This window comes from Podarcis cretensis, assembly GCF_951804945.1.
Source record: "Podarcis cretensis genome assembly, chromosome: 11".
NCBI classification, from domain to species: Eukaryota; Metazoa; Chordata; class Lepidosauria; order Squamata; family Lacertidae; genus Podarcis; species Podarcis cretensis.
The window spans coordinates 50,233,450-50,249,711 of NC_137180.1; the positions used below are offsets into that span (position 1 = coordinate 50,233,450).

At 43.5% G+C, this 16,262-nt stretch overlaps 1 protein-coding gene across 4 annotated transcripts in view; it reads left to right on the forward strand.

The window, feature by feature from the left end:
* PDZD2 (PDZ domain containing 2) overlaps positions 1–16,262 on the forward strand; it is a 251,641-nt gene that overhangs the window by 130,822 nt on the left and 104,557 nt on the right. Inside the window, exon 1 of one of the 4 annotated variants that reach the window (XM_079994651.1) lies at positions 10,093–10,313. The exons of the other annotated variants lie outside the window; for them this stretch is intronic. Within the exon in view, the coding sequence (XP_079850777.1) occupies positions 10,237–10,313 (77 nt within the window). The 5' untranslated portion in view covers positions 10,093–10,236. Of the gene's footprint in view, positions 1–10,092; positions 10,314–16,262 lie in introns of those variants that run through there. 4 annotated transcript variants of the gene reach the window in all.

Sequence of the window (16,262 nt, forward strand, 5' to 3'; positions counted from 1 at the left end):
ATAACCCTGCCATTAGAACATTTTAAAAATTTGAATTCAGTTAAGTGTAGATTCACTGAAATAGGTAAACATGGTTAGGTTAGGCCTATTAATTTCAATAGGACTATGCTGGGTAAAACTTAATTGGAAAAATTGTATGCTGCCTTTTTTTTTATTTCAGAAGAAGCATTTAAGGTGCCTTGCAGCATGGTTTCACAGAATCCTACTAGTAAACAATCAGTCAATGGAGAATCAATTAAAATATATTAGCGATATTACATTATTATCATGGAGAGCTGCAGCGATGATTTATCTATTACCTCAATGCATAGTGCAGTTCTATGCTCATTGCTCAACAGCAAGCTCCATTGCGTTAATTGGGACTTACTCCCAGGTAAGTGGGTACAGGATTGCAGCCTAAAAGACTTTTGATCAATTAAAAAAAGTGCCCCTGATGAAACTGGCACCCAATGTTTTTATGTTAATTATTTTTAACATCGGGCGACCTCATTATTTCGGTGTGCTAGTATTTATGTGAGCAGGAGAACAAAAAGATCTCTGTATCCATTTACTTTCTCGTTCGATCCCAGATATGCCAACCGTTGCTAATTGTTAAAACCCCTCAAGGAGAGCTCTGTTCAGCGCAGCTCAGTATGGCTGAAATAATTAAATTTCTCCTTAATTCAAAAAAAAAATAATCAGTGTCCATCTCCTTGTGTTGATCTCACAAATAGGCGTCTGAACTTTTTTTTTTAACTGAGTAACATGAAAGGCATGTGGTCTCTAATAACTCTCTAGGTGTTCTGGCTTATGCTAAAAGGGTCTCCTGCCGTTGCAGCGTATGTAAAGTTGACAGGCGCTGTTCTTCCCCCCTGCCCAATTAAGGCAGTTAATTAAATCTTTGGGTTTTATTTATTTATTTGTTTGTTTCTAGGCTGTGTTCCTTCATGACTGAAGTTTGGCTGGCTGGCTGGCTTTGTTTCCTCCCTTACCGCTTCCCAAAACCTTGTATTAAACTTGGCATTAAATCTGTAACTCTTGTCATTAAGTCCCCTGTCTTTTCAGGAGATTCAACTATTGTGCCGGCCTTTCCCCCCCTGCTGATACAGCTTTATTTAAATTCCACATGCCTTGGAATGATTCTCCCCCATATTGAATTGCTACACATTGCGTTTCTTGCTCTGGAGATTTCTTTGCATCTTTTATTAAAAATTTTTAAAAAACCACTTCTTCATTGATGGTTTTTAAAGTCAGAGCCCAGTTACCCTCCTGGTCAGTGCCAGATTTACGTATAAGCTAAACAAGCTATAGCTTAGGGCCCCAAGCCTCCAAAAAATTTAAAGGAAAAAAGAACTGCATGTACATTTCCAAAATATAAGATGAAAACCAAAATAAAACCTACATACAGCAACAGTGTTTTGTTTTGTGTAGGCTCCTATGATGTAAGTAATGAGCCCCACCTGCTAGCCTGCTCCCTAAAACATCACTGGTTTGCTCATTTCCATATCAATTACTTTGATAAAAGATGTATTTTGTTATGTGCAAATGGCTTTAGATACCTGTTAGGTCCATAAATTACCATGTAGCATATGTTCAGCACACAAAAACACCGACAATTTGTTGTTGACAAAGGACAGCTGGACATATAAAGGGCCCCATTACCTTCAGTAGCTGAGGGCCTCATCAAACCTAAATCTGGCCCTGCTCCTAGTACCACCTCTTTGGGATAGTGGGGAGGGAGCTTCTCCTTATTTATTTATTTTTATCTACTTGGAAGATCCATACACTACTTTTCAACAGTACCCAAAGCAGTTTACCTGGTAAAATAGGTCAGGGAATGAAACGTTCTAAAACAGCTCAGTTCTAAAGTTTCCTCTGCAAGACTCACCTGCAATTTCTTGAAGCTTCACCAGGCAGATGGCGTCACTGGCTCTTGTACAGAAATCTTGGTGGAAGAGACTTTTGGAAGTATTCATTGAACAGTGAGGCAAAAAGTTGTCTCCTTTGCCACTGCTGTATCACAAGCAGGTGGATACCTTCTTGTCTTTGCACCCGCCAACACCACAACTTTCAGTATTTTCTTAACCTGTGGTGCACTCTGTTGCTTCCTCTGGCAGCCTAAGATAATGCACTGCTAACTTGTTCTATCTAGAAATTACACTCAGTTGCCTGGTTCTCACGTAATGCTAAGCCAAACCATTGTTTAGCATGAATGAGGAAATGTGCAGGATCCCAGAATGAAAATCACAGCCTCTGTACTCCTCCTACAGACATACAGTCATATCTTGGGTTGAAGTAGCTTCGGGATGAATATTTTCGGGTTGTACTCTGTGGCAACCCGGAAGTAACGGAGCACGTTACTTCCGGGTTTCGCTGCTTGCGCATGCGCAGACGCTCAAAATCATGTCATGTGCATGCGCGGAAGCGACGAATCGCGACCCGCGCATGTGTGGGCGCAGGTTGCATTCACTTCACGATGTGAACGGGGCTCTGGAACGGATCCAGAGGTATCACTGTACTGCTACCAAGTGCTTTTTTTCTTTTAAAAAAATATGTTTAGGGGCACTCTCATTTTCCTACTCATATTGAAATACTGCCCCTCAAGGAAGCCAAACTTAGATTCACAAAATGTTTAGGGGGTATGCGTACCCCCAGAAATAAAGCACGGCTGCCACCCAGAGCTTAGCCATTGTTTAGCTAAGCATTGTTTCCCAACTCAGCTTTATTGTTTGCCTGGCTTCAGACAAAATGTTTTGGGTTTGCTAGTTATGGTTTGACCGGGGGTGGGGGGAATAAACCATAGATCTGGGTTTAGATAAAACATCAAGTCAAAATATGGCTTAATCCTGAGTAGCACAGCAGCAGCGAGACGTGGTGAGGAGTGTAGCGGCTGTGATTTTTGCTCCCACACATTTTCTCATTTGCACTAAACCATGGTTTGGCGTAGTGTTATGTCCAAACAAGACCATTGTGTTTAAGCCAGGAGATTTAGCAGTTTCTGGAAGCAGTATCTTCCCCTAACTCTAGGAGTAAGTTCTCTTAACGTGTAGCCACAAGGATAGACAATGTGGGAAGGGCATGAATTCAAGTCCTGCTTGTGATCTCTCCCTAGGGAAACTCTAGGGGGGAGCAGGGGCTAGTGATGTTAATTCTAGTATCTAGGCTTTCTTAACAGCGGTTAGACAAATAATAAATAATATTTATTTATACCCCGCCCTTCCCGGTTCAGGAAACCGGGCTCAGGGCGGCTAACAACAAGTTTAAAAAACTTAATTGACACTACAAAAAAACAGCATAAAATACGGTATAAAGCGTAAATAACAATAAAAGAATCAAAGAATCAAATCAAAAATCAATTTAGGAGGGAAATCCATCCAATAAACATTAGATGATCACCAGGGCTAGCTGGCTAAATTAGTTCACTTGGGCCAAGGAGGAGACCAGGGGAGAACCAGCTGTAGGATCCCAGAGCGGGCAATCTTCACAAAAAGGGGAGGGGGAGGGAAGGAAGGGGAACAAAAGATCAGGCCAGGTTCAAATTGAAAGCCAGGCGGAATAGTTCTGTCTTACAGGCCCTGCGGAAGGAAGTTAAACCCTGCAGGGCCCTGGTCTCATGGGACAGAGCATTCCACCAGGTCGGAGCCATCACTGAGAAGGCCCTGGTGGAGGTGGCCTAATGACACCATAGAATCAGTAAAAGAGCCTCTACCTTGCAATCAGAAAGACCCAAGTTCATTCTCTGACCATCTCCAAGGAGATGTATCTGAAGAAGTGTGCATGCACACGAAAGCTCATACCAAGAACTAACTTAGTTGGTCTTTAAGGTGCTACTGGAAGGAATTTTTTTATTTTGTTTCATCTCCAAGGAGTGCAGGGAGAGCCCCTTACAAGATATCCTGGAGAGCTGCTGCCAGTCAGTGTAGACGGCATTAGGCCAGATGGACCAGGACCCTCACTCCATAAGCCACCTTCCTGCGTTCCTAATACAGTACGTGATTTGTAAAACATAACATTTCGGGGCTCTGCCTTCTGCACAAGATATCCTGACTCAACCCATGGCCCAGCCAGCACAGGAGAGCCCTGGTGTGACACTGCTGCACTTTTCATGCTAGAATTCAGCTCCAAATCGCGCTTGTTTCAGCAGTTCCTTGTTGTTTGGCAAGGAGGTCTATTTTGTTCCCGAGGTCACTACCAGTTCAGCAGGCTCACATGCTGGTTGGGACGGACGGAAATCACACGCAGCTCATTGTTAGAGAAGGTTGTGGGAAATGAAGCTAAACAAGACAACAAGGGCCCCGTGCAGCTGTCAAAACCAGCCGATATTTGAGACCTATAGCAGGCTGAGAAATCTGTAGGTAAAGGAAGGAGAACAAGTCTATAGGTAAAACTCACAGAACCACTAAAGTGCTATATATAATGAACATCAGTTCATTATTTATTGCAAAGAATTTAGCTGCTTTTTCTGCAGATTAGAAAATGAAGATTGCTTGGGTGTCATCAGATATTTAGGCCAGGCATGGCAACTTGGGGCCAAATCTGGCCCCAAGAGCAATTCTATCTGGCTCCTGGTGGTCTTACCCAATTTTAACCAAGGTGTAGTAGTTGCTCATGGGACGTGGGTGGCGCTATGGGTTAAACCACAGAGCCTAGGGCTTGCCGATCAGAAGATTGGCGGTTCGAATCCCCACAATGGGGTGAGCTCCTGTTGCTCAGTCCCAGCTCCTGCCAACCTAGCAGTTTGAAAGCACATCAAAGTGCAAGTAGATAAATAGGTACTGCTCCGGCGGGAAGGTAAACGGCGTTTCCATGCGCTGCTCTGGTTCGCCAGAAGCGGCTTAGTCATGCTGGCCATGCTGTACACCGGCTCCCTCGGCCAATAAAGCGAGATGAGCGCCACAACCCCAGAGTCAGCCACGACTGGACCTAATGGTCAGGGGTCCCTTTACCTTTACTAGTAGTTGCTCACAGTTTTCACTCGCAAGTTTAAATGAAAGCTTTCAGGTTGTTAGAGACCATCAGCGCTTGAATGCTACAGTCTTTGGCTCACAGAGCCTAGATCAGAGGTAGTCAAAGTGGTGCCCCGCAACCATTGTTAGACTGCAGCTTCTATCTTCCCTTGCTATTGGCATTGCTGGCTGGGGCTGATGGGAGTTGGAGTCCAACAACACCTGGAAGTGCATTGCATTCACTACCCCTGTGCTGAATGGTATATACTCAGGAAGAACCTGACCATCCTTGGAGCTCCCTGCCCCAAACCTCTGGGCTCTTGGTCCTTCTGATCTAGTTCATCAACCAGCCTGCATTTTGCAGGGATGTCTGATTTTAGCTCACTGAGTAAAAAGCCACATTTACTGTCTTTATGTTTTGATTATTTTTATTATTTATTTTGTGCTCTGATTATTTTTTATTATGTGTTTTTTGCTTTTTTATACTGCAACTTTGTGTTGTGAACCACCCTGAGACCTATGGGTATAGGGCGGTATACAATGTTGTTGTTTTTTTTTAATTACTATTATTATTATTATTATTTTATTTTAGGGACATATTCGTGAAAGTAGTCTATTGATTTGCACACTGAGTAATTGATTTATTCAATTCTTTGCCACAAGTTTGGGTAGATTTCACAGGTGGGGTGGGGGAAGGATTAGGTAGATCTCTGTAGAATAAGTCTAGTTGCAATTGCTGTTATTCCATAGGTCTCACATTAGAGGCAAATTCAGTCTCCATATTCAGGGACAGTTTAGAGTTGAACTAGTCGGTGCTGCAACAAAATGTTGCATCGTGGAGTGTTCCTTTTTCAGAGTCCCAGTCGCTCTATTTCATTCCCCTCTCCTCTGCTTTTCCATCTGCCCTGCTCCAACAATCAGTCTTCATCTTGTGGCCACTGAGCATACTTAGCCCCACCTGAGCTGCTCCCACAAATATTTTTTCTGTACTCCTGCAAACAGGGGGATTCTCCTAAGGCTACTTTGTGCATGGCTTGTGCTGTTTTGCAAAATAAGCAATGGCAGTCCCAAACAGAACATCAGAAAGAGAGGGAATGAGGCCAATGCGGGGGACAAACAGTGAGGTGGAGCATCTTTTCTGCCCGACTTTGTAGCTTGGCCACAGAAACCAGATAAACCTTTGGTCTGGTGTAAGTCCAGCAAAGACTTCTCTAGGCAAGATGTGTCCTTTTTGACCTGATTGTGGTATCTTGTTTACAGAGAGAACTATCTTGTTTACAGACAGAACTAGCCCGCAGTCAGGAAAGATGTTTCCCCTTACGTCAAGGCAAGGCAGATCCTAGAAAACATGGATATATTGGGAAAGAACTCATGGGGAACAGGAAAAGCGGGGTCACATGCGAGTTAAGCACAAAAATATGAGAAGCTCGTGCAGCTAGTGACTGGCCAAGGAGATCAGCCAAATTCTGTGACTTTGTGAACCTATAGCTCATATTAAATTTAAATAATGATAAGAATTGGTAATAAACTGTCAATAAATCACTTCACCCAAAAAAATTCTGTCTTCTTTCTCAAGAAGAAATTTGTCAACTTGGCCATAGTTGTAAAATCCGACATTTTGTCCATCTCTTCTTTAATTTTGGGTGCTATACAGTGGTACCTTGGTTCTTGAATGGCTTAGTTGTCGAACAAATCGGCTCCCAAACACCGCAAACCCAGAAGCAAGTGTTCTGGTTTGCAAACATTTTTTGGAAGCTGAACATCTGATGTGGCTGCCACTTGAGTGCAGGAAGCTCCTGCAGCCAATCAGAAGCCGCGCTTTGGTTTTCGAATGATTTTGGGCGTTGAGCAGACTCCCGGAATGGACTAAGATCGAGAACCAAGGTACCACTGTATACAGTTATGCCTGCACAAAGCGTATATGAAACAAGTTCTTTATTTTCTGGCCTGGCTGATTTGCTGCATCTCATAAAAAGAATACAGTGGTACCTCGGGTTAAGTACTTAATTTGTTCCGGTGGTCCGTTCTTAACCTGAAACTGTTCTTAACCTGAAGCACCACTTTAGCTAATGGGGCCTCCTGCTGCCGCCGCACCGCCAGAGCACGATTTCTGTTCTCATCCTGAAGCAAAATTCTTAACCCGAGGTACTATTTCTGGGTTAGCGGAGTCTGTAACCTGAAGTGCATGTAACCTGAAGCATATGTAACCCAAGGTACCACTGTACTGTGTGAAATGGGGCTTCATAACTAAAATATTTGCCACTTGATTCTGGATTACTGTTTGAAGAAGCAGAAGTCACACAAACAAGTCTAACCTGCATTTCATCTTTAAAATAAAATACAAAAAAATTACACCACCAAGTATTTTCTAATTCATAACAGAGTTCAAGGCTGATGTGGAAACAAAACATGAATAAGGATGAAGGCATTTGATTTGCTTCTGTGTGGTTGTGTGTGCTGATCGCTGCGGACAGATGAGTTCAGCTAGCTATTCATTCACGGGAGTTGCTATCTGTGCAACTTTCATTACCGGAACAAGTCAACCCTCTTAGTTTTCAGAAGGTTCGTGTGAGTGAATGGCAGATGCAAACAAGGCAGAAGCTTCACTAATTTGATTAGAAGGTTTGCAAGGATAGCATGAAAAATATTTCCTGTTTACATACAATCATGCAAGTTGATGCAGGTGGAGGTTTTCAGCTGCAAAAATATTCGCTTAATCAAGAGCCTTCTAGCAAGTGATGAATGTAGATTTAATGTTTTACTGGCATCGGCTCAGTGCTTTCCCAGTGCTCGGTATCTGTCTGGAAATTTTTGCTGCTGCTTTTGAGTCATACTACGTTGTGAAAAAGAGATAAAAGCTGCTCCTCTTCAGCTGGTTGACTGACTTCTAACTTACCACGTAGCCAGTGGTAGCTGATTTGAAAATCACAGCTGGAAGATCTTGTAGTAACTTGATGTTATTTCCCTTGGGAAACTTGAAAAAGACTGTTGAGATCAAGGGGTCAATCCCAGCACATTCCTAGTCCCAGGATTAACTTGAACATGGTCCCCACTCAAAGTGTCGGTGCCAAAGTTGTAGGGAGCTGAGTAACTCTTTCCTACTAAACCATCATGGCCAATTTTCATGCCAGGAATGGATGGAACCAAGTGCAGATGCCCCATGTGGTAAACCACTGAGCTGCAGGTGGCATCTTCTCAGGGAAGTACCTTTAGGTCTTGGACTGATCCAGGCTGGGCTGTTGATCCTTCTGGATATGAAGAAGCATCAGGGACTTCCTGTTCCAGCCAAGCCTTGCTCAAGTAACACCATCTTCCTGAGATTTGCTGTGTTTCTATCAGTGCTTGGAACGAACTACATCAGTTTAACCAAGTCTGCTGAATGAGTTGACACATCTCTGAGCTACACATGAAAGCATTTCCCCTAATTGCCGGGGACACTGAATGTGAATTGAGTTCATTTTGGGATAGATTTTTCTAGTTCATTTTCAAGTTCGTTCTGTTAGATGTGTTTCTTGCTTTTTAGACTCTTTGGGCCTTTGGGCTTTAAGATAATGATTATCTGGAAAAATAGATTCTATCTATATGTTGATGTGTTCTTAGTTTTCTTGAGTATTTTTTATACTTCAGCACAGCAGCTTGTAACATTCTGAATGCTGGAAAAAAATGGCCAGGGATCATTGGGATGAATTTGGATTGAACTGTGAACTGAAGGTTCACCTAACTAGTTCATTGTGTTAAGGAATGGATGTGAACTGGTATTAGTTACTTTTTGGACCTGTCAAGCTTAAACTAGTTCCTTTTCAAAATGAACTTTCCATGTTTTCCTTCTCTAACTTTAGTTATTGTTTGCTGCTGACATCTTGCTTGCACGTCACTCGTTCTAACACAGAAGTGCAAGCTTCTGATCTCTGCTTGGAGCTGTGTTGAAGGAGCAGAGGGAGAGGGTCTAAGCCCTAAACACATTGAGGTTCATTCTCATCATGCTTAACCTAGGAGAGCATGCGGTATGGGGAAATGCCTTTTGCAGCAGTTGTGACATGAAACACTGTGGAAGGAATAGCTTTTGATGCTCAAAGAGGGGCAAAGGAAGAGAGGACATAGATTTTTTTTTTTTTACAGAGCTTAAAAGGAGGCTGCAGGTATTAGGACATTAAGGTAAAGGTAAAGGGACCCCTGACCATTAGGTCCAGTCATGGCCGACTCCGGGGTTGCAGCGCTCCTCTCGCTTTATTGGCCGAGGGAGCCAGTGTACAGCTTCCGGGTCATGTGGCCAGCATGACTAAGCCGCTTCTGGCGAACCAGAGCAGCGCATGGAAATGCCGTTTACCTTCCCGCCAGAACGGTACCTATTTATCTACTTGCACTTTGATGTGCTTTTGAACTGCTAGGTTGGCAGGAGCAGGGACCGAGCAACAGGAGCTCACCCCATTGCGGGGATTAGAACCGCCGACCTTCTGATCGGCAAGTCCTAGGCTCTGTGGTTTAACCCACAGCGCTACCCACGTCCCTTAGGACATTACTGTATTGTAAATTCTAGTTCTTTTAAGCCTTGTCACTGAGGAGGTAAACTTTTGTCTGGCCTGTACTGTTGCAGACTGCAGGTGAAGTTAGCATGATTAAATACTCTTTCATATTTTTTAAAAAGTAAAAACTACCTGCACATAGAAAACCAGCATATCATGGAGGACACTAGGCTAGAACTCTTCTGTCTGACATTTTGATTACAATACAGAGTCCACTTTCCTGCAACTAAGCCCAGCTGAACAAACTGGGACTTAATTTTCCGTAAATGTGCACAGAACTGAGCTGCTAGCTTCCTATGTGAAGGGCCATTTTGCTTTGGTATGTGACATCCCACCAGCAAATCTGAAGCGGGGGGAGTGACATCAACTAATGTCTACATCTGGTGGTCTACAGGTGTTTGTTTTATCTCCCTTTCCCAATACTTCTCGACAGCGTTTGCATTTCCCTCCCTTTATTTGACATCTGCTGCGCTCGTGCCAAAAAATAGTTGGAAACAAATGCTTCATCTTGCAGCCCAGCCAAAGCAATAGATAACTCTCCTACGAGCGCCATTTAGCTGGAAGCAGTATTCTTAAATGAGAAATGCTCGGCGTGGATTGGGCGGGGCAAGCTGGTGCCAAAGGAGGTGGAGGAGGCAAGGGTGGAGGACGAAGAGGCGAAATCAGATGTGGGGCACACTTGAAGCATGGAGCATCAACAGGAAGTCTGGGGCAGGACCCCGGCGTGCTTCACATTCCTCCTCGCAGCAAGTAAACTTGTAAAATGGCAGGTGGAATAATGAGGATAAATGAAGACGGGCTCTTTCCTCTCTAACGCAGCTGTATTTCAGGCCGTGCTGGTTGACAGAGCAGGATTTCCCAGAAGGTAAGGAGAAGTCAGGATATGGAAACCTTGCTGAGTTTCAGATTTGTTGCAACTTGTAAATAGTTCCTGTAAACTTCCCGGGCTAGGAGAATCTCCCTGTTTCTTTCCCTTTGCCTGCTAGCTTCATTTACCAAAAGTTTGGCATTCTATTCTATGCATTAAGAAGATATTGATTCCTCTGTTAGCAAAGTCTGCAACATGGTTGACTTGTTACCCACTAAACTTTGTGTGTGTGTGTGTGTGTGTGTGTGAGAGAGAGAGAGAGAGAGAGAGAGGGAGAGTTGCTTCTTCTGTTCTTATCCTTTATTCATATTTGAAAATACCATTTTTCGTCTCTTCATTTCTCATCATTGCATTTTTCTGGGTGGCTACAGCTGAAATCTGGAAACATAGTTACGCAACTACAATATGTAACAGCATTAATCTGTCTTTTAAATGCGGTGGACAAACTGGCAACCATCCAGTGCTTTAAGCATCAGCCCAGCACAGGGATAGTTGGTTGTTTTTTTATACTGGAAATCAGTTGATTTCACTGACTATGACAAGAACTTACTGTTCAGTGTTGAAGCAGTGGAACTTGGAAGTAATGAAATAAATATCTTAAGGGAAGTATTCTGCAATTGAACAAAGCTGCACTTAATGTCCAGCAGTATCCTTGGTTGTGAAAATAAGGTATGGGAGTGAATTGTTTGGTTCCTAACTGGTGTTCGCGATTGCATATATCTCTGTTTGCTAAAACAGTGTTGGACTATAACTCCCATCATCCCTCACCACTGAGTACGTTGCTTAGCCCCACAACATCTGGGCACGCAGCGTTGAAAAGTACCATGTTGTGCTTCTGAACAACAGTGTATTCCTCTATCACTGCAACTGAAGTAGAATAAGTTTACTAAACTTGGTCCCTTCCATGCAAAGCTGCACTTAGAATAAATATCTTGCAGAACTGTACATCTTTTTTTTAAAAAAAAAGTCTTAATAATTAGGCATCGTAGTCCAGACATAATAAATCTACTGGCATATGTGGCAGACTGAGCATGCAACCCCAGGTCTACTAAGCTGTAGAGCAAACTATGGTGCAGTCCAGAAGAGGTGGACAACGACTGCAGGCTTGTTTCTGTACCTTGCCTCTTACCCTTGGCATATAACCTAAAAATATCCACAATTTCATAGGCTCCTGAGCTTCCTCCCTTTTTTGCACAGATAATACAGTCTTAGATGCATTGGCAATAGTCTCCAGGAAATAAATAAGATTCTCTTTTTGAAGGCTGCAGTATTAGGTCCACGTGTTAGGGTGCAAGTCCCACTGAGGTCGATGGGGTTTAGTTGTCAGTAAACCAGGCTGCGTATCTCTTCTTCAGACATAATGAACGAGGCTGACCTCAAAACAATGCAAGCCCTGCCAAGGAACAGAGCAATTTTGGGAAGAGAAAAAAATATATGCAGCAAACAGCTGTTCTTGCCTGTGTCTGGTTGACTTGTTAAACTTACCTCAGTGAAGTCCCAGGAACGCCTGGGTTTTAGCAACTTTTTACATACTTTCGAAGGTGGAGCAGTTTTTAAAGCAGGAAGGGAGTTGAATTTGGAGCTTTAAAACCCAAAACTTAACCTCCAACATCTTCAGGTGCATGGGCTGCTCTTCAGATCTTATTGGGATTCCCAGTCTTGCCAGGATCTTATCAGGATTCCTGATTACAGGGAGGGTTTCCTAATACATTCAATCAAACATGCTTAAAGAACTTTTCAGACCTATTCAGTAATCACAGGAAGATCTGAAAAGCAGCCCATATACCTGGAGTTGTTGTGTGCTGTGTCTCCCCCCCCCCCCCAGTTCAGATGAATGCCAGAATGCAGAATGCTGCTTAAGTTTTGTGTTAACCATGGTTAGCTTTAGTGCATGTGCAATGCTAAACTATGGATAAGGCAAATGAGGGAAGGGTGTGAGAGCAGGACCAAGCTTGTGTTCCCAAGGTTGGCTACAAATTTTGCAAACTGTGGTTCAAGGGAGCCAGCAAGATATCTGCACTGGGTGACTGAGTTTTGGCTTTGATCTGGCCTAGGACTGTGGGTGGTGTTTGGCTTCCTTAAGCTATATGTGGGAGTAGGGTTTTCATTGCAGAACGGTGTCTCTCTCAAGTACTTCTGATCACATTGGCATCCTTTGAATATTCGGTGTTGTCGAATGCTTGAAATGTTGTTGAATTCGGTGTTGTCGAATGCTTGAAATGTTAAAGGTTTGGTTATATGGTGGAGTATAGGTCTGTGGGTTACAAGAATGGGAGAATTTGTATGGAGAGTATCATCTAGTATGTTTCCTGTCCAGCTTCTGTGTCATAAGTGCTTTCATTTTATCCCTAGACTCTGTTAGGATGTCTTTCAGGGTCTCTTCTCTGAATAATTGGCTTCCAACAAAAGGCACAGTAGCTAGGTTTATATTTAACTGGGAACCCACCTCCCAATGTCTTAACCACAAGGTATGGCATGCCACCATCTGGGCAGCCATTGTGCACCCCTAAAATTCGGTGGAATCTAGGGTAGCGCCTGCCACAAATGCAGAAGCCCTGGAAATCCTTTTAAAGGTCTGTCTGCTTCTAGGATGATCGCCCTGTGGTTGTTAAACATGCCATCAGCCCAGATTATGGAAACACACTGCTCTTAAGGAAATGGCAATAGCCTCATGTGGTCTTCTTAATGCATAATCGATAACGTCTGTCAGCTGGGTCTTTAAATTAAGAATCTGCTTTTTGAAACCAATAAGGACAGTGGTTTATCCACGGGAGGGAATTTTAAGGATGCCATGAATTCTGTGTCCGGGGAATAGCATTTATGCCCTGGTATAGGACATTTTATAAAAAGGAAGTGGGTACCAGCATCTTCAGCAAGGTGGAATGGGCACCCCTTCCCTTCTCATCATACGATTCAAATGACCATCAAATGCCACTGTGATCCAGAGCCCCACAGAGCTTTTATGTAATCAGGCCATCCCATTCATTTATGTGCGTGGGAGCATAGCCGCATACAGAACAGGACTATATGAATGGCTCTGCTGCCTCCATTGCAATGAATGGGACCAATCCTGGCTGGTGAAGGATGTGTCTGTGTTTAGCCTTGTAAGAAATCAGTGCCTGTATAAAGAGGCCACAGTCTTTAGCATACCTTTGAAACACATGTTCTAAATATTCAATAGGCAACACCTTGTCTGGTGCCATGGGTCTGAATCCTTAATCTCTGGGGAATCAGGCACTGGCTCCCTGTTGTTTGAGGCATCCTAGCTGGGAATGGCATTTGCTTTGGTGCAGAATCTATTGCTGCACCGTACATCTCTAGATAACTTCCTGGGATTATTTTTGAATTACATTTCTTAGTTGCTAGTCCTCTGGGCGTGGGAAACATTTGGCCCTCCAGATGTTGCTGAACTTCAACTCCAGCCAGCATGTCCAGTGGTTATGGATGATGGGAGTTGTAGATTAGCAACATTCAGCCCAAAGATTCCTCCCATCTCCTTAGGACACAAGAAAAATACAAAGGCATGAAGGGCTACGGTAATGTCAAATAATATGCGTAAGCACTGTCAGAACATAGAGTAAAATAGTAACCAGTGATTACCTTTTAAAAATCTTTAAAAATCTTTAAAGATGTTAGGAGGTCCAGGTGAGCAGAAACATCTTTGGCCGGTACCAAAGATGCCACTGTGGGTACCACTGTCTCCCTCTGAAGAGGGAGAGTGTTCAGGGGCATCTTGTGGTAGGAAGGGCTGCTTGGCCTTCTGCCGCCGCTGCTGCTGCCACTACTACCTACCTGCTTCTCCTGCTGCCACCTGCTGTGCCGCTTCTTTGTGACCTGCCACATCTGTCACAGACAGAGAAGCGGCAGTGCCATTGGCACCAGTTTTGGGAAGATTGCACTGATTTGAGGTCAGTTCTCACCCAAAAGGGACACGATCTTGCTCAAAATCAGTGCCACTGCTGGCAGCACTTCTCTGCCAATGGTGGAGGCAGGTGGGGCATCTGTGGGCATGCTACCTAGGGGGTTTCTGCCACCTGAAGCAGCAGTCTTCCCCGCTTAATGGCTGGACCGGCTCTGGGAGCGTTCCACAGCTTGGGGTGGGGGGACACCACTGAAAAGGCTCCCTCTCCATCTGCCACTCCCCATACTTTGGATGGAGAGGAAACTTGTGGAAGGGCCTCCTCTTGATTATCCTGGACATGGGTAGGCACATATGGGAAGAGGCATCCCTTTAGGTACTGTGGTCCCAAGCCATGTAGGGCTTTCTAGGTCAACAGCAGCATTTTGACCTCAATGTTCTCTTTGTTCTGAGCAATTAATTGAAATGGCTTGGAGATCTCTTTGCTCCCTTTCCAGATCCATCTATTATCTCACCTGTTTAATGTGCCTGTCCTGTTTTCCCTGTTTGGCCCTGTGCCCTATTGCCTTGATTAGCTGGATCTGACCTGTTTCCTGGGCTTTAATTCCTATCCTGCATTGTTGACTAGGCTCTGTAGAGCAATACCTGATATTGCAAGGACTGGTCCTCTGTAAGCCAACTCTTTTCTCACTTGGGTCCAATCTGCACATGTGCTTTAGCAACAAAACAGAAATGTGGGAGTTACAGATAGGTAGCCGTGTTGGTCTGCCATAGTCAAAACAAAATAAAAAAATTCCTTCCAGTAGCACCTTAAAGACCAACTAAGTTAGTTCTTGGTATGAGCTTTTGTGTGCATGCACACTTCTTCAGATTCAGGTGTATCTGAAGAAGTGTGCATGCACACAAAAGCTCATACCAAGAACTAACTTAGTTGGTCTTTAAGGTGCTACTGGAAGGAATTTTTTTAGAAATGTGGGAGAGGGTCTCTGAGAATGGAAGGAGCATTCATTTATGTACTGATGAGAGACTACTGTCGTTTCAGCAGAAGCCGTTTGCGCCTTGTGGGGCTCAGACTTGCTGAACAAACAGATTCTAAGATCTGATTCAGATGGTTGGCCATCTGGAATAGTGCATACACAATGGGGTGCATGCATGTGTTACTGCACATATGATATGATATCTGGTTTGGGTCCACGTGCATACCAGTGTACTTATGCTCTGCCAAGTTCCCATGATTCTTCTGTTTTTGAGGCAGAAGAATCATAGGAACTGTATGAACACACATGCCGAAGTACACACATGTGGTCCAACGCACATGATCCAGTGCAGTAAAGAGCAAATATTATATTCAGATGCCCATCTATGAGAGCCTAGTTGGCAGAGAAATATGAACTTTGAAAGATGCTTCCAATGTAATTGATTATATGAAATGGAAAAACTCACAGAGGAGACTCTCTTTCTCATGGTTCTTGCTACTTTCTTGTGTCAAATCAAACACATGTGGCTATTTTCATCAGGAAGATGTTGAAGAGTGTGCATTGCCACATTAGTGACTTGTGAAATCCCAGTCTTTTACTGCTGGATATGAATAGCTAGGCTTTGTGGGAAGCCAAAATTAATCCTCAGCCATACTGGGTTATTTGTCATATCACTGTTCTGGCTTGTATGATGATACAGGCATTTCCTCTTTCTTTTTCTAACCAAAGAATATATTGACTTGAGGATCCTAATTTTTTGTATTGGAGAGTGCTGGGTAGGTAGAACTCAAGGTAATAATATAATAACATAAAAACCATCAAATTTCATACACAGGTCATAAGAATCACAAAATTTAAATCAAACAACAACAATAAAACACTACCAATGGAAAGAAAAACATTCAGCCAAATGCTATTTTGGACAGGCATGTTTTAACTAATTGCGTAAAAGAGCATGGTGTCAGGGCCTCACAGAGCATTACACAGCATGGGAGCACCACAGAAAAGGCCTTCCTCCGAGTAGTCACTTCTCAAGCGACTATGGCATCCAGAACAAGGCCTCAGATGTTGAGCAGAGCATGCATGGTGGAAAATAAAATCTGAAAAAGA